This window comes from Theobroma cacao, chromosome 2 (genome assembly GCF_000208745.1).
Source record: "Theobroma cacao cultivar B97-61/B2 chromosome 2, Criollo_cocoa_genome_V2, whole genome shotgun sequence".
In the NCBI taxonomy this organism is placed as follows: domain Eukaryota; kingdom Viridiplantae; phylum Streptophyta; class Magnoliopsida; order Malvales; family Malvaceae; genus Theobroma; species Theobroma cacao.
The window spans coordinates 5367855-5392729 of record NC_030851.1 but is presented as its reverse complement, the minus strand read 5'-3'; the positions used below and the strand labels follow the sequence as shown (position 1 = coordinate 5392729).

The window sequence follows — 24875 nt, the reverse complement described above, 5'->3', positions numbered from 1 at the left end:
CCACTTTTGCTTAATCTGTTATTCGATGTTTGAATCTGAGCAAGACCCTTTCTTGTACCTTATGTATGTTTTTTTTTTTTAAGTGAATTTTGCTATGGTTGAGAGCTGGAAGAAATCTAAGGCCACAAGAAAGTTGGCAATGGCCTTTAAATTAAATTGACAATGACTGATCTCAGACACTGTGCCACCGACACCAAGATAGAACACCTGCCATTAACGACTTTTCTTTTCTCTCGGAATTTCTGCAGCATCACATTCTTATCGTTACCCCTTAAACTTTAATCACCAAAGTATATCTGACACTGTCAGTAATCTTTTCAAATTTATGCACCCAGCACTAATACCTGTTCACACTTTTCTACATCACATTTCTGCAGCAGCTTAGTTCATCCAAAAGCTAATTCCATTTTTTACCATCACTCAAACCAATGTTTTTGTTCTTGCTAATAATATGTAAATGCAACAGACTCAAATATCGTTGAAATGATGCCAAGCTTACCAAAAGCAGGAAAACATTGACAGCGTGTTTGGGGTTCCATTTCCCACTATTCCTAATTTTTTAAAGAAAATGTTTGCTTCGGATAGGATAGGACTAGTCATTTTGAGAAATTAAAATATATTATAATAACAATTTTTTTCCTAATCAAATTACATAACAATTATTTTTATTTTATTTTATTTTTAAATAATAACCGTTCTATTCTTTCTCTATTTTATTTTGCAAACTAAAATACCTTGAATAAATTTTTTATCAATGGGTCAAATAGTTGATTTAGAAAAGCTTATTTAAGAATTAAAAGTCTAGTAGTCAATTTTGGGTTGTTTTTTATTCTCAAATGTCCTGTAAAGAAGTTTCCGAGCTACATTAATATGGAGTAACAAATTAAAAGTTATAATAGGTAGGGGGTTCCTAATTTGGTATGGGAACCAATAACAGTGGTGTCACTATACTATTTGTTTAATTATTATCCCTAATTGGAATAAATGCTTACGAATTGAGAAACACATGGGAGATCAACATCACTTTTACTTCAAACTGAAGGGATCGTCACCATAACTGACACCACTCATTTTTTTTTTAATCCCATATACACATACATACTAATAAATCCTTCGCTCGCTATAAAATAAAAAATGTATATATTTCTATTACAAACTGCTAATATTAGGTAATTAACAAATGAAAAACATTGACCCACTAATCCGACATTAAGACCTTGGTTTTCCACCGTAAGCTTGCTTGCAAACTGAGTAAGATTTCTGTGAAGGAATGCATAGCTGAGAAGATCCTGGACATCCCTGTAGGCAATTGTCCCCCAGGCTACCGGAAACCGATGTGTCACCGGCGAAAAACTCAGACGGAGGTTTTCCAATCAAGAAATTCCCGTCCAGAAACAACCGCCTTAATGACTTCTTCTTGCTGTATTCCAATGGGATGGCGCCACGTAAACGATTGTAACGCAACGACAAAGATGACAGCAGAGGATAGTCAGAGAAATTCGCGGGGACGTTTCCCTCGATATTGTTGAACCCGAGATTAACAGCCACAAGGTCGCTGTTACCACCGGGGGGCTTTGAGATCTCGATGCGTGTGAAGCTGTTATTCGCTAAATCTACTTGTTGTAATGACGGTAACAGAAAGAACCAAGATTGAAGTGTCCCGGTGAACGAGTTTTCACTGAGTTCAACAACTTCCAACTGAGTCAACCCATCAAAAGTGGATTTTGAGATGTACCCAGATAAATAATTCCCCCTTAAAGCAAGCTCTAGCAAGTTATATGGCAGTTTTGGTAAAAAACCAGTGAATTTGTTATAACTCAGATCGACTCTCCTCAAACTAGAAAGCGAGTTCAGTGTTTTTGGCAACGGCCCAGACAGAGAATTATGAGAAAGGTCCAAGTATTCAAGAGATTTGATGGTAGCAACTGAGTCAGGGATTGAGCCAGAGAACGAGTTGGACCTAAGAGTCAAACTTTGGAGACTGCGGAGGGAAGTAATGGAAGAAGGTATCGGGCCAAAGAAGTTGTTATCAGAAAGATCAAGAGTGGTAAGTTGTGTGAGTTGGGAAACGAGTGGGTTGAGTTGGCCCGAGTAACCAGCTGGATCAAGAGTGATTTGCGTGACACGAGCTGAGTCAGGCGAGCAGGTGAGGCCGCAGATGAAGTGGGTCCGGCGAGGGATGGCACAAGGGTCGGTGGTGAAGTCCCACGAAGCAAGGCAGGACCATGACGGGATTGAACTCGGCTTGATGGAGGCCTTGAAGGCTTTAAGAGCTGAAATGTCCTGCGGTGAGGTAAGGGCCTGGGCTAGAGAAAATCTGAAAAGAAGAAGAAGAAGAAAACAGAAAGTGTCGAACATGGAGACAGAATTTTGCCTTTTCTTCTGGGAGTATTAATTTTCTGTTCTTCTTTTTCTCGTTTTCAAAAGTAGATGGAATGGGAGAGCTTATTGAATGATGCAAACTTAAAGGAGCATGAACGTGGTTTGGAAATTTCATGTACGGTTGGACAGCACTCAAATTTTGTAGTGTGGTTGGTCAAATCCTACATTTCAATATTTTATTCATCTACCATCCAGATATTTAAGCAGCATGTATTAAGTACAATAATTTAAAAAATTATTAAATTATTTTTAAAAACATAAATTAAAATTTATTTTAAATTAGATAAATATTATTAATTATTATTAATTAAAATATTATTTATTATTTTTATATTTCATAGTATTACAATTGAAAAAATTCATGCGACTCATCATGTCTTATGTCATATCAATATATTACGTTAACATCATGTAATATAAAATGATTAATAATATTTTTATTAATATCTATTAATTATAAAATTTTATTTAATTTAAAATAAAAATATAAAAATTTAATTAAATATAATAAAAAATTATTAATTAAACGTAATAGGTTAGAGAGGTTGTCACAACTCACTACCCGTATCTCTAAATTTCGATTTTGTTGAGCAGCATATATACTTGGTATTCTATATATTTACAAGCCTTTTGAATTTTTTCATTCTTTTGTTATGGGATTTAAAAGTTGACTAAAAGCCATTCTATGTGTTTCCTTTTCATTACATTTATAATTCAATTCAGCAAAATTATAATTGAAGAGAACTTTTAGCATTTATTTTACGTAATTCACAGTTAAAATCTTTTGAAATGCTTTCGTTTACTATAATAATGATGCTTAAGATAATATGTTCATCTGAATTTTAATTAACGGATCAGTTGAAGAGAAGAAAAAGTTGCTGTATTATAATACTGATATTTTTGAAGTTGATTGTCTAGATACACAAGTAGGTGATTAATTAAAAAATACATGCAGGCAGTATCCGATTATTTAAACAACACGAACTTATCATAATCCATAAGATTTCGCTTACAACAACCTTACAAAGGGACATTAAAGAAATGAAGAAACTAGCTGTCATGTTTTAAACCTCTATGTTTAGTGGTCCTTCTGCTTGGAGCCTCGCCAAATTTTCCTCAATTAGATAGTTCATTATCAGCAATTAATTAAACAAAGCATTCAACTGTAGAAATGGCCAATGGGTGGTTACCCACTTTACCTTTGTGAGTCTTTGACCCCACTGGCCATTAGTTCAAAGCTTTAGGTAGAACCAAGTTGGATAACTTTAACCTTTTTTTCCAGCTTATCTTATCTTCTTTTTCTCCTAGTACAGGGAAAATTGTTATGTTATACTAATAAAGTAATAATCAAAAGGTTTGACAAGATTATTATGAATACCGACTAGATTATTCTTTCTTGGAAGTATTGAATCAAATCAAAGAAAATGATACATCACTGCAGAATTAGCATTATAACCCGATTCATGGTGGTTTGAGACTTTGAGTTAAATGATAAAGAAGTGTCCCTGTATACAGGGGTGAGCAATGTAAATCGAATCGAACAACTAAACCGAATCAAAATGAATTTAATTTTTTTAGTTCGATTCTTTAGATAGTTTGATTAGGATAGTTCGGTTATCAAAATTAATTCGATTTGGTTTCAGTTAAAAAAATTTCTAATCGAACTTAAGAAAAAGTATTATGAAAATTTTACATAAAAAATAAATCCTAAACCTAATTTCTTCTCCTCTTTAATTCTTCTTTAATTATATGAGGATCTATTTTATTTATTATAATTTATTATTATTATTTTTAATATTTTTATAGTATTGATTTATTAAAAAAATATAACATAAATAAATATATATAAATAAAAAAATAAAAAATTTATCAAGTTTCATTTTTAAAAATTAAACCGAATTATCAAATTAATTCAATTTCAGTTGGTTCAATTATTTATATAATTTGATTTAATTTTAAATATGAATTTAGTTACTAGACATTTAAAATCAAATTAATCAAAATAATCGTTTACACACCTCGAAACGAGCCGGACCAAGTTTTCCTGTTACTCGAGTTGCCTTTTTTAGGCAGAAAGGTCCACAAGGAATCTGACAGTAACAATGGCGCCGCACTTGAGATATTTATAATATTCGGGGCACCCCACCCTGCAATGCGTCGTGATATTTCATCCACAAAATTTAGCCAAAGCCGAATATCAACTGGCCCAAATCTCGTCAGGTCGCTCCTACGCTGGATTATTTGATCTTCTCAGTACACCTTTTTTTGTTTTGTTTTGTTTTGTTCTGTGTGTTTGAATTTCCACGACTTCACATTCTTTTATTCCCGTATGGATGAGATAAAAAATGGGACTTTATAAGTAGACATAGCACATTACTCAATCTAATTAAGTGTGTTTATGGCATCTTATGAGTTTTGGCATGAGTTTGGAAAAGAGTTCAAGTACTTAAAAATTTCACAAACTCAGCGGGAGCCCTCGAAGATGGGCATCCGTACTGATTCGGGCCCAAAGAAACTCAGGGGAGACTCGACTTTAAACTTGGAAATAATCAACGGTAATTTGAAGGAAGAAGAAAACAGCTTGTTGCATCTTCCAATAGAGAGAATTAATTAGTCCATCTATTTACTTATTTATCTCCTTTTCAGCTCATCCATTTAACCATTATCTAAGGACAAATTGTTAAAAAAAACACACACACACAATTCCCAACAAAAATGGTAGTCACTGTCAAATGATTAGAATGCTCCAATAATTGTTCATCAACTACAAGAGCATCTAAAGCTCATAAGAATCATATCCACATGCTCCAAAAAATGACCAAAACCATGATCCCTCTGCCTCTCCCCTACCTTATCCTCCTCCTATCCACCACCATCCCCACAACCGCTACCACTTCCGCCTACCCTTCTGTCCCTCAGGACTGCACTCTTTCGACAGGGGATGAGAAACTGGTTCCTGTTAGGCGGGAAGTTTACGGTGATGGGAGAATCTTCGATATTAGCCACCGATACACTACTGACATGCTGACATGGGGAAGCAATGACGGGCTGGGCCAGTTTCTGTGGCTTCCTGCTAGCATGAAGAATGGCTCTCTCGCCAATAATTCTGAGATGAAAATGCCTACCCATACTGGCACGCACGTCGACGCGCCGGGCCATATGATTGACCGTTACTTTGATGCTGGGTTCGATGTCGACACCCTTGATCTTGAAGTCCTTAACGGTATTCTTGATTTTATTGATCATAATAATTTTTCATCGTTTTCTTCTTCTTAATTCTTCTATCATTATCAATGATAAAAACGTTACTACATGTTTGATGGTTTTGCATCTGTTCATTACTACAGGTCCAGCTCTGTTAGTTGATGTGCCGAGGGATAAGAACATAACTGGTATCTGTCTACAACTACCATTCTTTGAATTTAGTTGAACTCTTTTGTTTGGTATTGATGTTGGGGGTACCCAATGATCAAATTTGCTTTGAGCATAATCTAATAACAGCTTATAATTTTTTTTTTGTTGTTCTTTGGTTTTGGTTGCAGCCGAGGTCATGGAGTCACTGCAAATTCCCAAGGGAGTGCGTCGTGTGCTTTTCAGAACATTAAATACTGACAGGTAGTTGAAATAATTTATATTAGCACTTAAACAGCTGAGCTTAATTTAAGGCTAAAATACTAAAGTATGTTTGATTCACGAAATAAATAAGAATGAAATAAAATAATTATTATGTGAAAATAAAATAATTATTACGTGAAAATAAAATAAGATAAGAACAAAATAGAATAACTATTACGATGAATGAAATAAGACAAGAATAATTATTATGACCTATTACAGTATTTGGTTTGTAACAATAATTTTGAAAATAAAAAAAATAAAAAAATAAAAAGATAAAAATATCTTTTATTATATATATAATTATTTTTTATTTTATTTTTTAAATATTATAATTTATAAATTAATTAAAATATTAATAATTAATATTTTAAATATTAATATTTTAGCATAATTTAATTATTAATTTTTTAAATATTAATATTTTATTTTATAATTTAATAATATTATTATTAAAATATTAATAATTTTTTTTTATTTATACTCAATAAAAATTTAATATATTAATATTTAATAAATAAAACATTAATTTTTTAAAATATTAATATTAATAATGATTAAATTATATATAAAATAGTAATATTTTAAAATTTATAAATAATTTTTTTATTTTATTTTTTTCTTTTTTCCTTTCTTCTTCTCTATGGGTTGGCTATCGAAAAAATGATCGGTATAATGAAATGTCGATCTAACTCACCATGTTGTCGGATCTTGCCACTAAGGCACTAGATCGGCGCTTCCTGCGACTGGATCTGGCCATAGAGTGTCAGATCCAACCATGGGGATTTGATCGGGAAGCACCAAATCAAATGCTTCTCGTAGCTAGATTAGGTCGTGGATGCCAGATTCGGTGATTCTTCAGTTGAATCTTGTTGAAAAGAACTAGATCGACGCTTTTCGATCATATTCGGTAGTGAAACCGTCGTCATCACCATCGTTGTCGCCATCTCTGGTGATGAGTGCAAGTTAGAAGGAGAATGATAGAGAAAAGAACGTGAGAAGAGAGAGAAATATTTATAAGTTTAGGATTGTAATATTTTCAAGTTATAAGAGGTATTTTAGTCTTATCACATTTTAAATCTATTCCCCCAATCATGGAATAACAAAACTCATGGAAGAGCTTGAGTTTGGTTAAACCTGAGTTTTATCCCATTTTAAGGAATAGCTAATACTAAATAATAGCTATTCCTTGTGACATTACTTACCAAACGGAGGTAAAGAGAAAACATGGGAATAGAAAAGGAATAGCTTAGCTATTCCCTGTACCAAACATGCTTACTAGTATGATTTTTCCAGTTTATTAGGATGGTTCCATTCATTCATTCATTCTACCATCCGGTCTCTATTTAGCATCCTAGCTCCTTTTAGTGAAAATGGTTACTCCATGGCACAGCAGTCCGTTTATCTGTACATTCAGCTTGTTTGAAGAACAGAGATTACATTACTGAGGGTAAATGATAGTTCTGGCTAAAAAATTTTCAATTTCAGGCGGCTTATGTTTACGAAGGAGTATGACTCAAACTATGTTGGATTTACAACGGATGGGGCAAGATGGTTGGTGAAGAACACTGATATCAAACTTGTGGGTAAGATATATAGCTTTTGTTTTAAAAAAATGTGAGATATGTGCAGAGTGATGGATGCGAATTGCTGGGATGTCTCTACGTTAAAACTTGCAAAATGTTCTTTAAGTCTTAACTTCATATTAGGACATAAGTGCAGTACTTGATATAATTTTTTGACTGCCAAGGATGTTTCTTCTTTTTAATTTGGACATATTTGGGAGATTAGAGAAAATCCTCTTGTGGTATCTGATTACTGTACTTAGATATTGCTACTCGCGCTGACTTATTTGTCTATCTTGAAATGTAGGAATCGATTTCTTATCCGTTGCAGCCCATGATCATCTGGTTTCAGCTCATCTTGAATTTTTTGAGAGCAGGGTAAGAACATTGCTACAGTATGATGCATATTTGGTTAATTAGCAGATGTTATTTTACGTTTTCCCCCCTTGAATCTTCATCCATGGTTTTAAAACTAGCTGCCAAAGTTGTTTTCAAGACAACAGAAAAGGAACATGGAATTTTAATCTGCTGAAAAGGGGTGTCAAAACTCTGAGTCATTAACATTATTCCATCTGCTGCTCCAGGAAATTATTCTTGTGGAAGGCTTAAAGCTCGATGATGTGCCACTTGGAATATATTCTGTCCACTGCTTACCTCTTAGGCTGCTTGGCGCTGAAGGATCACCCATAAGATGCATTCTCATGAAATGATGCAAATGCAAGTCTTTCGGAGTTATACCAGAGATTTGGTCGTAGTAGCTGCTAGCTATGATGATTTGCTATGCTTATGCAAATTAGACTTTAAATCTGTTGCAGGAATTAATAATAACCCTGGAGTCTGGGGGTGATCAGTGAGACAATCAAAGTGGTATGGAAGGAAATTAGAGCCGGCTGGTCCTAAATTAGTAGCATGTAATGTAAGCAAAGTGGTTTGTCTCAAATAATGAGAAGAATTGGCTATCAATAAATTAATAGTGTGATGTGTTTATGGTATTGAATTAGATAAACTGTTATTTTATAATTAAAAGATTTAGTTAAATTTTATATATACTAGAGTTTTTTTTATTAAAAGATAAATAATGAGATCAAATTATTGGTTTTGAAGATATGGAAGATCAAATTCAACTAAACCAGTATCTCTCATTTTATATTAATTTCGTCATCCACAAACGGATAAACCTCTCCTTTCAAAAGTCAGCCTATGTAGCGTAAACAGTCACGCTGCCTAAAAAGCGCGTGGCCAATCATACTAGCGCACGATTTCAACCGGTAGCAGATAGTTCTTACGAATCCTCGTCAAACTCAGTTCACTTAACTCTACGTTCCCTCTCCCTCACTCCCAAAATGACTCCCCTCTTCCTCCTACTACTCCTCTCCTCCGCCTTCATCTCCACCGCCACCACCGCATACCCTTCCATCCCCGGGACGGATTCCACCACCGACTGCGGCCTCTCGGGAGGAGACGAGAATCTGATTCCCATCCGTCGCGAAGTCTACGGTAATGGCAGAATATTCGACATCAGCCATAGGTACACCGCCGACATGCCGTCGTGGGAATCCAAAGACGGCATAGGACAGTTCCTTTGGTTGCCTAAAAGCATGAAGAACGGTTCCCTAGCTAATAATTCCGAGATGAAACTTCCCACTCACACCGGCACGCACCTCGACGCTCCCGGCCACGTCATTGATCGGTACTTCGATGCCGGCTTCGATGTGGACACTCTTGATTTGGAAGTACTTAACGGTAAATAATATTTTTAAAAATAATTCACTTATTTGATAACTGATTTCTGATTCTCCTTTTTATCTTTGTTGGGGGGATTTTCCCCTTATAGGTCCTGCACTGCTGGTAGATGTTCCAAGGGACAAAAATATAACCGGTCCGTACCTTTGCACTTTCTTTTTCATAATTTTCATGTTTTTTCATAGTATTTAAGTTTATAGTTATGTCTATTTTTCTTTATTATAGCTGAGGTTATGGAGTCTTTGAAAATACCCAAGGGAATACGTAGAGTTCTTTTCAGAACATTAAATACCGACAGGTGATTGCATAAATACTCCATGGAATCTGATGAGCAGCTTTTATAGTTCAAAGAATGCAAAATCTGAGCTTAAATTTGTCAACTTTCAGGCGGCTAATGTTTAAGAAAGAGTTTGACACAAGCTATGTGGGATTTATGAAGGATGGGGCAGAATGGTTGGTTAAAAACACTGACATCAAATTTGTTGGTAAGATGTTGCCTTCAGAAATTCTAAAAAAAAAAGGTTACTTTTAATCAAATTACGAAACTTTAAATTAGTTCTGGTTATTGTTAGCTCAACACAGAACTCTTGTAGTTTTGCTGATTTGTCTGTCTCTATTCTGAAATGCAGGAATTGATTACTTATCTGTTGCAGCCTTTGATGATCTGATTCCATCTCATCTTGTTTTTCTAGAAGGCCGGGTAAGAAATCATCATCTAATGTGTTAACTATCTTCTGTGTTTTAGTTTTGGCAATTAATTTTCCATTTATCTTTGAAAGTCTTGATTGTCCAGTATGACCACTTCATATTATTGCTGAGTCAAATGTAATTTCCTGCTTCTTAAGTTCGTGAATTGCAGCGAACTACTTTGTGTACATTTATTACCGTGTGTGTTTCTATTACTTGATTCCATAATGTCTTCTTGGCCAAGTTTGATTTCCTGGCTTATATTAAGGAGTATCTCTTTCAAGCATTTTGCTAATGAATGAGCTAAGGGCAATTTTTAAGGTTATTATATTAAGCAATATTTTCTTCTAATGTGTTGGAATTCATAATATTGACTGTCAATTACTATTTAATATAAAAATAATACTACAAATAGTATTTCAATTAACCTTAAAGAGGTGCCCTTAGGCTACTCATTTGCAAAATCCATCTTTAAATTATTTTCAATGTAGTACTGTGAAATTAGCAACTTAATGGTTTGTTCGTTCTCATTCCTTAGTTTGACCTGACTGTTATTGGGGACTCAACCAACCATCATGTTTCTTGGATGAACAAAGTGTTGGGGACGTTTCTTAGGTCTCTGCTCATTAAATTGCAACCCTTAAGTCTAATTGTTCATTTTCTTCTTGGGATGTTGGTGTTTTAAGCTCTAACTATGCCAGAGTTGATCACAGTAAAAATTGGTATGGCTTTTCCAATGGATTTAACCACATTAAAATTGATTAACTAGTTGACAATGATATATCTGCTCCAAGATTAGGGTTTCTGTTTCCCTTTTCCTCTCACATGTCTTGGTTCTAGTCTTCTAAATGTGAAATGTTAATGAAGCTTGAAATCAAGTTATTTAATGTGTATAGGTTTGGTAACATAAAGTCCTCAGTTTTGTTACTCAGTACTCTGAGTCAAGGAGAAAAAGGTGGTATAAACAGCAAACACCCAAACATTGCTAATGCTTGTTATCTGCTTCAGGATATCATTCTTGTGGAAGGCCTAAAACTTGATGACATCCTACCTGGGATATATTCGGTTCATTGCTTACCTTTAAGGTTGCTTGGTGCTGAAGGATCGCCAACAAGATGCATTCTCATCAAATGATATATATTCCTTGTAAGTCCTGTGTTTTGTAATTGTTTCCACTATTGAAAGCAAAGCATGCGTTTCACGCTAATGGCATGGAATTGCTACTGCAGGCTTAACTTCTGCAAATGCTACACGCTCAACTGCTTCTTATGTTAGGTAAAACAAACGATCTATATTTTTTTACACCAGTTTCTCTAGTTAGTTATGGTGGAAGACTCAACATGTATTTTTGCAGGGTAAAATGATAGCGCTAAGGGGTGTTGTTGATCGGAATAAGACAAATAAAGAGTTGATGAGTTTGAACTGAAGGCTGTTCCACACTTGTAGAGAGGATGTAGTGCAGAAATTTAGTTGCATTGAAGTACACTTTTCTTGTAATGCATCTGTTTAGCTTTTTGATTGATGACATTAGGAACATACACTTATTTGGTAGTGTTTCTGAATATCATGGCTAGATTTGGTCACTGCTTGCAATTGTCGGCAATGATGTCTATCAGTCTTCTTGACATCCCGAAATAATTTTGACAGATCCATAATTGGAAAAGCCATCTCTATGAAAGATAAATATGTGTGTCAGTATATGGGTTGTGTTTATATGTGCGTCTCCTTCCTGCTCTTGTTTATATGGGCCATACCTTGCTTTAGCTTCTTCATATATTGGCTGAGTTTTGCAGACTTTCGGATATTGGTTGTCAGAAATTGCATGAGCATTGAAGAAAACAAATCTTTTTGGATACATTTATGTGATTCAGATTTGTGTTTAAGTTCGACATCCTTGAGTGGATTGCCAATCAAAGCCATGGATTTCATTACAACACTTTTTGCCTAGAAAAATTCATAATTTTTTGACCTGGGTGACTTATCTTTTTATATATAAGTGAATTTAAAAGATGTTAAAAGTGATTGACTAAATATTTTTATTAAATTAAAAAAAATCAATTAAAAATTTTATTTTATTATTTTATTTTGTTAGATTCCTGTTGAAACACTACACGCTAGCCATACAAGGACAACCAAATCTTCAAATTACAAAGAGTATCGGCATCGAGAACAACATTAGTATTTCTTTTATAAAAAAGGGATTGCTAAAGACTAAAAAGTCAAACCCATGAGGGCGGCCAAAATTAAGAACTTTGGACATATTTTTAAATTTTATAAACAAGTTGGAATAATTGATATGTATGTATTCAAATAACTATATTAATTTAATAAAACAATTGTACTTAAAATTAATAAGAGAGATTTACATAATCTCAAAAGACTTCAAAAAGTTTATTACTATACTCATTTAGATTTGATTATAAAGATGTCAAGAAATTTTATAATGTAAAATAAATTAAATAAAAACATTATTATCATTACTATTAAATAAAAGTTATATTTAATATTTTTTTTGTAAATATCGCAAACACGTGCTGTGCATGTCTAAATGTGTGATTCAAATGGGATCCATCATTTATGATTGTGTAAGAAATTTTGGATTAGGCTTGTTGGCTGAATAACAGACAAATTGTCAAAAGTCCATAATTTTGTTTATATTACTATTTCTTTTATATAAAAAAATTTGCTAAAAGAAACAGTGAACACTTAACAATTGAACCCACGAGGGCGGCCAGGATTGGACCTTTAGACTTATCTCCCCAAATTCAGATGGCAAAATATTGCCTTTCGATGTTTGATGGCACAACCTTTTCTTTTTCTATCCAAATAAATTAATCTAGCCCTTGGATCTGATATGGCTGGCCGATCTATTCCGAGGCATTCGTAAGATAAAAAAAAAGTGTATGATTATATGTAGTTGGCTTTAATCATTGACTTGAACTGCAACACTCCACCAATCACGTCCTTTTCATTTCATCATTCTATTGGTTTTCTTCCTCTACAACTTACTACTTACTAGTTACACCATGGTTACCATGGCTAGTACCATGAACAAACATAACCTCCTGCTGCTACTTTGTGCCGGGATACTCACCGTAAACATCCTCTCCGGTGCTGCTGTGGCTTATGGTAATGGCAAAATCTTTGATATAACACACAAAATCACCTCTGAGTTGCCAACCTTTGACTCCCAAAAGGGGCTTGGTCAGTTCATTTGGCTTGTTTCCAGCATTAGAAATGGCTCCATAGCAAATGTTTCTCAGTTTAAGCTGGGAACCCACACTGGCACTCACGTCGATGCGCCCAGCCATTTCTTCCAGAAGTACTATGAGGAGGGGTTTGATGTTACCACTCTTAGCCTGCAAACGCTTAACGGTAAATTGGTACCATAAGCAAGCTATTCATTGTTTCTTTTTGCAGTTTTTTTTGTGCTTCTTAAACTTGGTGTTTACATTTTTTGAAATTTAGCTCATCACAAGGAGGGGTCTTCAAATGACCAGCAAATTACCAGCGTTCTTAATTTCTTTTGCTTGATTTTTCATAGATGATTAGCTAGCGCTGGGGATTTGATTGATACCCTTTTTTGCCTTTCTCGCTCTGATGTTTTGTGTTGTTAATCAGTTTCTGCATTCTTTTCGTGGATATTGTTGATGATCATACGTGTTTTATTCTTTGTATAGGTCCTGCTCTAGTAGTTGATGTTCCAAGAGAAAAGAACATTACTGGTAAGTGTTCCTAGTGTAGTTTCCCCTTTTATAATCGGAAATCTGTTTACTTCATTTTCTAGTTTCTTTAAACTTTTGGATCTAAATGTCACTTCAGCTCACTCTAGAATCATTCATTTTTCTGGGATTCATATGCAGCAATACCTGTCAATTCTACTAATTTCAGTATAAAGTAGTAATAACTGGTCTCGCAAAAAAACTGGTCTGATATCATAATCATGGATATCTCCGAGCCCCGCCTAGAGTTTTGTTGCAGAACATCATAAAATAGATCTTCTCCATCATAAAATAGAGCTTTGTCTGCTTTGCTTCACTTTCTCACTGGGTAGATGGCTCTTTTATGTTTTAAGATTCTTGATCTGTGTGTACAGGGGTTTAATGTGGTCCTGGAGTCTGCCTTACCGGTGGTGGTCTTCGGTGCCTAGGATTCACTTTTGATTGGGTGGGGAACAAGGGGTTTTTGGTCTTTGTAAATCTGGGAGTTTGAATTTTGTTGTTCTAGAATTTTTTGCTTGGTGCAGCAAGAGAAGGAAACAGGCACGCTGGTTATGTTTCCCTGCCTTACTGACTTTTTCTATGGTTTGTAATCTTTTATGCTGGTGGGAAGTGTTGGCTAAGGGCTATATGTAAATGCTTAGGTGAATGGTTTGAAGGGCAGGGTTGGTTATTGGTGTTTTTGTCTACCAGTATGGGATCAGAGGGCTAAGACTGTGCTCTTTCCAGCCTTTGACCCTCCTCTGTATGTACATGGACATCCTTTCTTTATGAATGAACTCTTAACTTTCCAAAAAAAAAAAATCTTCTCCATCATAAAGTAGATTAACTCTGCTTTCCCCCTTTTTTACGATGGGAAGTTGGGAAATTTTGTTTATCATATTTAATCCTTCTTAATTTTAAGTGCGTTTAGCTGTAGTAACTAAAGTATGCTTTCTACAGCTGAAGTTATGAAGTCCTTGAATATTCCCAGGGGAGTACATCGTGTGCTTTTCAGAACACTTAACACTGACAGGTAAACATTAATGTAATTAGATCTATTTACTTGTCTTTATTAACATATGAACAAAATGAATATAGTACGGTGGGCTCCTTTTTCATAATGTTTTTGAAGCATGTCAATATGTAAATAAGTGATTTTGACACTCTGCTTGATATGTTCTTTAACTCGTGCTTTGTCCCCCAGAATTGGCATCACATTATTGACATGTTTGCAGTTCTTCCATTTTTGAACTTTCACAGAAGCCTGTTTATATGATGTTACAAGACTAGCACTTATGACAGTTAATTCTAGCAAGAAACATGTTTAAGGTACAATTCATAGACTAATAGTAAAAGAGTTAACGGGACAGAGTCGTTTAGGCTTCAAGAAGAAGAATAAGAAGAAAAAGACCTGGGCAACTAGTCAATGAATTTCATTTTTTTCCCCATTGGCTTGTGAATATCATGTCAGTCAAGTGTAGTGTTTTTGGTGCTGTTGCAATCAACATCCTAAACTGAGCTGGTAGTTTTTGAGCATATTTTGACTGAATTATCCAAATCCTTAATATCTTAAAACCTACTGGGGCAATCACTATAAACATAGAAATGAAATACTTCGATGTGTTAAATCAATTACCCACATGAAGGTATAAGAAGATAATCCATGCTGAAAGATGTGCTCTATGCCTCTACTCTTGTTATTACAAAGGTTTTTCCTGTTGTCTCAATATCTCTTTTTGTCTAGGAATTCCACTCATAAATTTTCAAAAAAGAAAAAAAAAAGTAGGTTGTTGTAAATGGGTTCACATGTGAGTTAAGAAGTGACCCCTTTTAATTTCAATATTGCAATTTCTGTTTCAGGGGCTGTTTAAAGTTTAATGAAATGTATTTTCTTTCCATTAAAACAAAAAGAGCCTCTCTCTCAAACTCAAGATTTTGTTGAACCAGAATTGATTTGCTGAAACTTACAAATGATTTCATGATAGTAAAATGTATGTCAACTTTCATGTTCAGGGGGCTGATGCACAAAAAGGAGTTTGCTTCAAACTTCACAGGATTTAGGAAGGATGGGGCACAGTGGTTGGTTGATAACACAGACATCAAACTTGTGGGTAAGATTTTAGACTTTCCTTGTTAACACACAGGACTAATTTCAAAAACAGTTGTTTGGTAGAGCATCCCTGTCCTTAATTGACAACAGGGCTTTGTGCATCTGTGCCACAGTTTCTGCTCTTCAGTTCTGGCTTGATAAATGTCAGTGTGATCATTATTTCAGTTTATGAGTCACTATAGGCAGAATTAGTCAATTTTTATTGAAAATCAAAAATGAAAAAAAATAAAAGTTAAAATTTTTTAAAATTAATACATTACATTTAAACAACAATCAAAAGATTCATAATAAAAAATAATTTTATATAACATAAAAATAAAAAAAAAATTAGAAAGAAAAATTTACAAAAAAGTTATACTCGACAATGTTTTTTAGATTCGTAAAATATAATGTATAAAATATAAATAGTTAAGTACGATATATAGAATTTTATATAATAGTTAAATAATATAAATAGAAAGAAGAAAAAAAAATTCACAAGATCATAAATTTCTCTTTTAAAGAATAAAATTTGTTTCAGTAATTAATTACATAAGAGAGTGTGAAGTAAAATAAAAAAACAAAAACAGAAAAGAAAGAGAGGGAGAAAGAGGTGTGAATAAATTTAAATTGGAATAGTGTTGACTAAAGTTTGTAAGGTCATTTTATTATTTATTATTTATATTAATTATTAAATAAAAAATTATTTTGAAAAGTATTAAAATATATAATAAATAAAATATTTCAAAATTTTTGAGGGATCACAACCTCCATAACTATACTACTCTCCAAATGTATTAAATATATATATATATATATATATAATAATTAAAATTTTTCAAAAATATTTAGGAGGGCCGTGCCTCCCAAAACAGTACCACCCTCCACCCCTGCGAGTCACTTCAACAGAATGTGTTAGTAACTGAGGGAAGAAAGCAATCGATGATAAATTTCCTTCCTACCACTCTGTTAACACTTTTTGTTTGAAAGTAAAACTTGATCGGATTCAATAGCACAAATTGGTAATTACCAAAATCAGGCAATCAAAGCAGTATAACGCAATCATTTTCTATAGAAAATAAGGCCATTTCTGTGCTTCGATTTTTGGCAGAACTTTTAGTTGTACTAATTCATCTGTCTGTATGAATTGTAGGACTTGATTACCTATCTGTTTCTGCTTATGTTGATGCTGCCCCAACTCATCATATATTTCTAAAGAAAAGGGTAAGAATAATGAGATTTCTCTTGTGAATCTGAGAGCCTGTTAATTTTAATTTTTTTTTTTAAATATTTTTCTGCCCCAACCCATCTGTTATGGCTTTCTTTACTCTGGTTTATAGAGAAGGGTTGAAATGCATTTCTGAAACTGCTCAAATTCTTCAGGAAATTGTTCTTGTTGAAGGTCTGAACCTCGATGGCATCCAGCCAGGGAAGTATACTGTCCATTGCCTACCTCTGAGGATGGTCGGTGCAGATGGATGCCCAACAAGATGCATTCTCACTGCATAACAACATTTCTTCAAGTAAGTTCTTTCGCTTTGAAACCAATTATCGCTTTAGTTAGGACTTGTATATGTACCTCTGAATTATTACTAGTGATAACAAATAACAAAACCTTTAGGAGGTGAGTTCTATATTGGTCAAACTCTTCCTTTTTTCTAGAGGATTGCCTGTTTTATAGAAATAAACAGAAATGCTCTTATAAATTTGCTTTTATAAGTTTGAGACATTACTCATGCAAACCTTTTGCTGCAGGAGAGTAGGAAAGGCTACTCTTGACAGGTTGGTTGATAGTGTCAAATAAACGCCTTTGGGGGGTGGGAGTGGTTGTAGAATAAAAACTTCCTGAGCTCATTGTTCATTCTGAATATCGAGGAATCTATACTTTGTATCCTCTTTGACATTCAATACAAATTCTCTTCAGATTGTTGTTAAAATGTAATGAGACAGGATAAGCCTTGTGCTTCTTCGTTATCACACTTGCATCCAAAGGGAATGATTTCTGATTTCAACTAAATAAAATACTGACGTAAAACAGAGAAGTCTCATATTTTAAAGCAATGGATGACACAGAAATTTGCCTAACCACAGGTATAGAATGCATAATAATTATGGCAATTCACCACTAAAATAAGTGAACCCAGAAAATGAGAGAGAAACTTCTAAGTTTAAATGCAAAAGTAAACCAGAAAGGTAGCCAAACAACTTAGTAATGTTTGGACCAGACTAAGGAAGAGTTGAAAGACTTTTTTTTTTCTATTTTTTTGAATTGGCTGATAATCAAATCCAAGAAATAGGGCAATTGCTAAGGAAACCAAAGGTTAGGACAACAGCGGGAGCTACAAGAATGCATGGTTTAAAAGTTAGCCCACCGCTTATTATGTTGAAACAGAGATGACCACACAGTAACAAGGAAAGTGCCCCTTGCAAATCTTCCTCACAAGCAACATCTATCTTATGTTCTGTTTCTTATGCTGTAAGCTTTGAGATTATTTTAAATTATTGAGTTTTCTTGTCTTATTCAGCACCTTTGGCTGTCTATTTCTCCAGAATAAGTAAAGAAGAGCCTCATATATAGCAACAAAAAAACATGTATAGGTGAAGGAAAGCAGCTTTTGCTGTAAGTGCCCTCTCCCCCTTCACTGTTAAGTGATGCCATGTTTATATCCAAAGCAAATAGAAGCAACACTAACATGATTGGCCTGACTCGCCCATTTCTTTTTCTTTTTTCCCTTTTTGATTGACTTGCTGAATTGGCATGAGAGAGGTTCACTTAACCAAAAGCATTGATCCGAAATATTAGGCACTTTGGTGTTCATTAATTCTCCAACTGGACGTCTATAAAAGGGGTGATTGGCAATGTCAATCTCACAAAACATAGCAAGCCATTCAAGTTCCAACCATTCAGGAATCATAAATTCAAGTCTGGTTCAGCTTGATGGCTTCAATGGCTTAACCGAAAATGCACCTTCTGCCCATTCTCCTCTTGGTTTTACTTAGTATGGCAGGGGCAACTCCACCTGGTATTGCCAACCACCTGAGCCATGCAAGATGCAAGATCAAGAAATACAAGTACTGCTATAGCTTAGAGCATGTTTGCCCAAAGTTTTGCCCCAGTGGTGAATGCACAGTTGAATGTGTGTCGGAGCCTCAAGTCCTCCATCAGTCCCTGCTTCTCCCCCAGACGGTGATGACAACACTTCCACTCCTACAACACCACCGACTACTTACACTCCTCCATCGATACCTTTACCATCTCCTCCAACTCCACCAACTACTTATACTCCTCCAACAGAATCACAGAATCCTCCTCCATCCTCACCATCTCCTCCCACTCCAGTTCCATCAACTACTTACACTCCTCCATCAACATCTCCACCGTCTCCTCCAACAGAATCACAGAATCCTCCTCCATCACCACCATCTCCTCCCACTCCAACTCCACCAACTACTTACACTCCTCCATCTCCTCCAACAGAATCACAGAATCCTCCTGCATCCCCACCATCTCCCACTCAGTCACAGAATCCTCCTCCATATACCTCACCTAAGACCGTCAAATGCAAGAACGAAAACTACCCTCAATGTTATAACATGAAGCATATACGCCCAGCTCTTGCCCCGGTGGATGTGAGGTTGATTGCGTCACTTGCAAACCTGTTTGCAGTAAGTCTCAAATGCACCTCATTATTGCAAAGCTTAAATTATTTGTAGACATAAATGAAATGCTCTTTAGGACATTGCTTGGGTGTCAGTGTTCGTTTAAAACCCTGAAAATATTTTGAACAAATTTATAGAAATTTTTTTTATGCGTCATCATATATATATAACTCGACGATTCTTCTAACTCCTATGTTTGCTTTACGGCAGAGTGTGATAGGCCAGCAGCAGTGTGCCAGGACCCTTGATTCATAGGTGGCGACGGCATCACCTTCTACTTCCATGGCAAGACGGACCAAGACTTTTGCCTTGTTTCCGACTCCAACCTACACATCAATGCCCACTTCATTGGCAGGAGAAACCAAAACATGAAGAGGGACTTCACTTGGGTGCAGTCCATTGCAATCCTCTTCGACAAACACTATCTCTTCCTTGGTGCCCTGAAAACCTCTACATGGGATGACTCCATTGACGACCTCAGCCTCACTTTTGATGGAGAACCTGTTACTCTCCCTGAATCCGAAGGCGACAAGTGGCAATCTGCAAATGTGCCCAACGTCTCCATCACCAGAGCTAGTGACACCAATAACGTTATAGTTGAAGTTGAAGGGAACTTCAAGATCACAGCCAAGGTGGTGCCCATCACTGAGGAAGATTCCAGGATTCACAACTATGGCATAAAACAAGATGACTGTTTTGCTCATCTTGATCTTGGATTCAAGTTCTACTCTTTGAGTGATGATGCGAACGGCGTGTTGGGACAAACTTATAAGCTTGGCTACGTAAGCCACCTAAACATTGGCGCAAAAATGCCAGTAATGGGAGGGGACAGAGATTTTCAGACTTCAAGCCTGTTTGCCCCAGACTGTGTTGTTTGCAAGAGATCGGCTTTTGGCTTTTCTTTATTAGTATGATAATTTGAATTGAATGATGATAATAATAAGAACGGGAACATAAACTACCGGGGAACAGGAAAAACACAACCCCAATATATACCATATTACTACTACATTTCTTACTGCTAAGTATTTCGTTTTGTACAACTATTGTTCACTAATTGACATTGGATTTTAATAAAGAAACAGAGGATCAATTCTCTGCTGATATACATGTCTATTTATTTATAGTATATGTAGATGTCATGCTAGTAGTACTGTCCAATTTGGCATGAAGCCAAAACTAAAATTATTGGGAAACACATTTAAATCATAACAAGTTAACTACTATTAACAGTAGGAGGATTTAGCAAGTAGCGTGTGAACCAAGGAAGAAACGACGTCACTTGGTACTCAAGTGAGTGTAACAAGCCGACACGACAATCGACCAAAACCCCATTTTGGGTTTATCAACTCTTCTGTTCCTCTTCGCTTACAGGTTCTATTTTAGGCTTTTTAGCTCCAGAGCCAAAAACCATTCAATCAAATTTCAGAAATGGAGGGAGTCTCCTACCAGCGATTCCCCAAGGTCAAAATCCGCGAACTGAAAGACGACTATGCAAAATTCGAGCTTCGCGACACCGACGCCTCCATGGCCAACGCCCTCCGTCGCGTCATGATTGCCGAGGTCCCCACCATCGCAATCGACCTCGTCGAAATTGAAGTCAACTCCTCCGTCCTTAACGACGAGTTCATTGCCCACCGCCTCGGCCTCATCCCTCTCACCAGCGAACGCGCCATGTCGATGCGATTCTCGCGTGACTGTGACGCATGCGACGGTGACGGCCAGTGCGAGTTCTGCTCCGTCGAGTTCCATCTTCGTGCCAAATGCATGACCGATCAAACCCTCGATGTTACCAGCAAGGATCTCTATAGTTCCGATCATACGGTTGTTCCCGTCGATTTCACCGATTCCGCTGGCTACGATTCCTCTGAGCAAAGGTGTTTAGGGTTTTTTAGGGATAAATTTGTGAATTATTCGAAATGACAATTACATTAGGTTTTTTCTTTTGGTTAGAGACTTATAGAAAATTAAAATTTTTGTTTGGTTGCAGGGGGATTATCATTGTGAAGTTACGGCGAGGGCAAGAATTGAGGCTGAGGGCAATTGCGAGGAAAGGTATAGGGAAAGACCATGCGAAATGGTCACCGGCTGCGACTGTGACTTTCATGTATGAACCTGAGATTCATATCAATGAAGATATGATGGAAACCTTGACGCTTGAGGAGAAGCAAAGCTTTGTTGAGAGTAGTCCTACTAGAGTCTTTGATATTGATCCTAATACCCAACAGGTTCGCCTTTTCTTTCTTCGTCTTACATTAATTCTAGTAAAGAAATTGGTTGAGATTAAGTTTTGGTTTGTATGGCTATCAAACTAGGTCTAGATTGTTATAGAAATTGTTGGTTTTACTTAATTTCATCATTCCAATAGTATAATAAAATTACCGTCGACGCAATCAAGGTCCTTTAGAAGGTCCTTGTTTGCCTTAGCTGGCAAATGTTTGTGTGTTTTGGTAGCCTGATATCTATCTTAAAATAGTTCCGAGCGTTGTGCCTTGACTTTTATGCATCATGAGGATATTGGTGGAAGTTGAGATTTACTTTACGTTTCTGGGTTGAGGTTTATCTCTTTCTACTAGGGCTGTTACTACTCTGTTTTATCTGATAGGCTAATTGGCTGAAGAAGTGAGCTGTCAAACTACATTGTGTTAGCCTTTCGGTTAAATGGGCCTACTCCTACTGTTACTGTGTTGAACATCATATTTTGTTGTTGTTGTTTTAGAATTCTTGGTTAATACAATATTGTAGTTAGTAACTATTATGCCAGTTATAGAGTTGAAGCATTTATGAAATAGATTGGCAGATTAGATGCTTATTTTGTTGATGGCTATGCTCACTTGCTTCAGCTTCGAATGCTTTTGAATTTGTTGTTTCAATCCATATGTCACAACTCACAAGCCATCCTTTCGAGATTATTCTTTTTTCCTGCTGCTGCTGTTGTTACTACTATTATTTTTAACCATGATTTTTATTTTATTTGGAAAGCAGGTTGTGGTGGTTGATCCAGAGGCATATACCTACGATGATGAAGTGCTAAAGAAAGCTGAAGCTATGGGAAAGCCAGGCCTTGTGGAGATTTATGCAAAAGAAGACAGTTTCATTTTTACTGTTGAATCCACCGGTGCGATCAAAGCTTCTCAGTTGGTACTTAATGCTATAGAAGTCCTCAAACAGAAGCTGGATGCAGTTCGCCTGTCTGAGGATACTGTGGAAGCTGATGATCAATTTGGTGAACTTGGTGCTCATATGCGAGGAGGATGATCCACTTGTAAAAAAGCTGCTCATTGACATTTTTATGTTTTTGGAGAAGACATGTTTACATCTTACTAACTTCCTCTTTTTTTAGAATTCTTAAATATCTTTGGGTACAATTGACTACTTGTTTTCTTTGTGAAACTTGTCAGCAGATATGCTATCCATTTTAAACTTAAGCAGCTTGTGAAGCACGGACTGACAAATGATTTAGCTTGTACTATTACTTTGCTCAAACTACCAGCCGTTTTATTTGTGTTTCTGCTTTGTTTTATCTGTATGGTAGCATTTTACTTTTCACCTCAAGTGGCAGTTAAAAGTTTTATGTCAGGATAAAGTTTCACTTTTGGTACCTGTCAAATTGTCAACCAAGCTGAAAAATGATTACTACACTACTTTCATGTGATTGAAATTCATCCTTGTTAAGCATCTTTGCTTCAATCTGTAGTGGGCTTTAACTTGTCCGCTCTGATTTTATGTAAATTTTGACAAGCAAGTAAGTGTAGTTAAGTCATATGTAAGCTGCTTTTCATTATAGGCAATATGGATTATGTTATCAGTGCTTAACATATCTGTTAAAACTTATTGATCTTTCATCACAGTATAGATTCTGATTGATCCAATGTTTATGTTCAAGGTTGGCAACAGCTTATTTCCAGCAGGTTTAACATGAGATATTGATAGGTGCAATTGTTCACCTCTGCACCTTTTCCAGATCATCCAGAATTTTGCCATTACCGCCTGTTTGATTATTTTTAAGTTGGTGGGAGAGTTGTCTAGAGTGAATTGTATTAGACGCTATCTGTTGACATCTTGGCACAAAAAACTGCGAGTCGGGACCAAATGTTGCATTGAACTTTTAACCTGGTCTAATGCACCTTTTTCTTTTGACTCAGCGATTCGCAATGGACACAGAAGTACTTACTCAGCTGTTGTTCTATAAGCTATTGCTAATGATTGCACCCCTGGATGTCTGTCTTGGGTGTTGTGGAGTTTTTCCGTTGGCAATGATGGCCATTTTTTCCTTTTTCTGGGCAAAATTTTCCATTTAATATCAAGGAACCCTGGTTTTTGCAGGAGCTGGGGTTCTATATCCGCCCCGTAAACCAACGAGGCCAAGCCCCAGTATCATGCGATGATGGGCCTTGATTGTATAAAACATAAATCGAGGTGTGGTTGGAGTTTGAATGATTTTCTGTCGACTGGTCCGTTTAAAATTGGATTGAGATCCCAACTTTGGCAGATCAGAGCCCAAAATTGGGGAATACAATCATTCATGTTGCTTTTGTTTTTCGTCGTACAAGGAGTAAATTGTGATATGCGCTGAACAGTTGATATATTATTAGTATATGCAATCTGTCAAGTACAGGCAAACGAATCCAGACCAGTGGATTTTTATATGATTAGATTAGAATTCCTGCAAGCTTGTAAAATCATTTAATCACGACAAACGACGGGCATGGTTTAAATGGTTTGGCGGAAATGAGAAAAGACCTGTGATATATCAGGGGGAGAAAGCTGTTTCCTCTGATGTTCTTTCCATCAAGTACATCACCAATAGAGACGATACCTATCACAAAGCAATGCCATGCTTCAATCACTCGAATTTCAATTTTCGACATCATCTGCTCATTAGTACATCATTATTCCTCCACTTATCAACTCGCAAGATGACACTGGGACTGGGTATTTTATTTTTTCTGGATAGAAGAGAAAAGCAGTGGCTCAATGCAGAGTCAAACCCAAGAGATTTTTACAACTCAAAAGATTGCATGGCCTTTCTCAGCCAAAAACAGTAATTTTCATTACTTTCTTTGCCATTCAAATGTACTACGTTTCTGTGATTAATTCTTTATGCAGCACGGTTCATGCGTGTAGTCTACTTTACCATGAAAGTGTAAAGACAGTCACGGGTTCTACTTCTATTTGGTAAAACAAATGTGGTCCAGTTCTTCCCATTCTGCAAATATGGCATGGCCAAAGCCAGAGCTGCCTCTGATGGTAAAAATAATGGTGTCCAGAAATAAACCCACCAATCCACCATCTCACTGTCAAACATATATGTAGCTAGTTTTATATCGAACAAAACAACGAGAAATGTGATGTCTCCATCGTCTCCCAACTCCATGGCTAACTCTTTGGATGCTTTTTTCATCAGTTGGCGGTAATTCTGTGTCATGTTGT

General features: G+C 35.8%; 5 protein-coding genes and 1 pseudogene across 6 annotated transcripts; 5 read left to right on the top strand and 1 right to left on the bottom strand.

Annotated features, from left to right (window-relative positions):
- LOC18607994 (LRR receptor-like serine/threonine-protein kinase FLS2) lies at positions 1010-2541 on the bottom strand. The gene has a single exon (XM_007042449.2). It carries the CDS (start codon positions 2356-2358, stop codon positions 1210-1212), a length of 1149 nt encoding a protein of 382 aa, XP_007042511.2. The 5' UTR covers positions 2359-2541; the 3' UTR covers positions 1010-1209.
- LOC18607992 (kynurenine formamidase) lies at positions 5158-8559 on the top strand. Its single transcript, XM_018115992.1, has 6 exons — positions 5158-5605; positions 5730-5774; positions 5925-5997; positions 7486-7583; positions 7870-7940; positions 8147-8559. The coding sequence occupies exons 1-6, from the start codon at positions 5185-5187 to the stop codon at positions 8270-8272; spliced, it is 834 nt and encodes a 277-aa protein (XP_017971481.1). The 5' UTR covers positions 5158-5184; the 3' UTR covers positions 8273-8559.
- Positions 8772-11705, top strand: LOC18607991 (kynurenine formamidase). 2 transcript variants are annotated; one of them, XR_001926745.1, is made up of 8 exons: positions 8775-9305; positions 9397-9441; positions 9531-9603; positions 9693-9790; positions 9935-10005; positions 11001-11138; positions 11222-11267; positions 11347-11705. XR_001926745.1 is itself a non-coding variant. In XM_018115993.1 (6 exons), exons 1-6 carry the CDS (start codon positions 8906-8908, stop codon positions 11124-11126), a joined length of 813 nt encoding a protein of 270 aa, XP_017971482.1. In that variant the 5' UTR covers positions 8772-8905; the 3' UTR covers positions 11127-11139. The 2 variants fall into 2 exon arrangements, 1 of the variants encoding a protein (XP_017971482.1); XM_018115993.1 differs by lacking the exons at positions 11222-11267; positions 11347-11705 and having other exon boundaries at positions 8772-9305; positions 11001-11139.
- On the top strand, positions 12805-17788 carry LOC18607990 (kynurenine formamidase). The gene is made up of 7 exons (XM_018114459.1): positions 12805-13367; positions 13673-13717; positions 14654-14726; positions 15707-15804; positions 16936-17006; positions 17166-17305; positions 17538-17788. The coding sequence occupies exons 1-6, from the start codon at positions 13019-13021 to the stop codon at positions 17289-17291; spliced, it is 762 nt and encodes a 253-aa protein (XP_017969948.1). The 5' UTR covers positions 12805-13018; the 3' UTR covers positions 17292-17305; positions 17538-17788.
- LOC18607989 lies at positions 18918-20515 on the top strand (annotated as a pseudogene).
- Positions 20772-22951, top strand: LOC18607988 (DNA-directed RNA polymerases II, IV and V subunit 3). Its single transcript, XM_007042440.2, has 3 exons — positions 20772-21319; positions 21433-21670; positions 22428-22951. Exons 1-3 carry the CDS (start codon positions 20874-20876, stop codon positions 22698-22700), a joined length of 957 nt encoding a protein of 318 aa, XP_007042502.1. The 5' UTR covers positions 20772-20873; the 3' UTR covers positions 22701-22951.

Coding starts and splice junctions, on each gene's coding strand:
- LOC18607994 (XM_007042449.2), bottom strand. CDS start 2,358: ATGTTCGACACTTTCTGTTTTCTTCTTCTTCTTCTTTTCAGATTTTCT.
- LOC18607992 (XM_018115992.1), top strand. CDS start 5,185: ATGCTCCAAAAAATGACCAAAACCATGATCCCTCTGCCTCTCCCCTAC. Junction 5,606..5,729: donor TGATCTTGAAGTCCTTAACG/GTATTCTTGATT, acceptor TCATTACTACAG/GTCCAGCTCTGTTAGTTGAT. Junction 5,998..7,485: donor AGAACATTAAATACTGACAG/GTAGTTGAAATA, acceptor TTTCAATTTCAG/GCGGCTTATGTTTACGAAGG.
- LOC18607991 (XM_018115993.1), top strand. CDS start 8,906: ATGACTCCCCTCTTCCTCCTACTACTCCTCTCCTCCGCCTTCATCTCC. Junction 9,604..9,692: donor AGAACATTAAATACCGACAG/GTGATTGCATAA, acceptor GTCAACTTTCAG/GCGGCTAATGTTTAAGAAAG. Junction 9,791..9,934: donor CACTGACATCAAATTTGTTG/GTAAGATGTTGC, acceptor TCTGAAATGCAG/GAATTGATTACTTATCTGTT.
- LOC18607990 (XM_018114459.1), top strand. CDS start 13,019: ATGGTTACCATGGCTAGTACCATGAACAAACATAACCTCCTGCTGCTA. Junction 14,727..15,706: donor AGAACACTTAACACTGACAG/GTAAACATTAAT, acceptor TTTCATGTTCAG/GGGGCTGATGCACAAAAAGG. Junction 15,805..16,935: donor CACAGACATCAAACTTGTGG/GTAAGATTTTAG, acceptor TATGAATTGTAG/GACTTGATTACCTATCTGTT.
- LOC18607988 (XM_007042440.2), top strand. CDS start 20,874: ATGGAGGGAGTCTCCTACCAGCGATTCCCCAAGGTCAAAATCCGCGAA. Junction 21,320..21,432: donor TACGATTCCTCTGAGCAAAG/GTGTTTAGGGTT, acceptor GTTTGGTTGCAG/GGGGATTATCATTGTGAAGT. Junction 21,671..22,427: donor TTGATCCTAATACCCAACAG/GTTCGCCTTTTC, acceptor TTTGGAAAGCAG/GTTGTGGTGGTTGATCCAGA.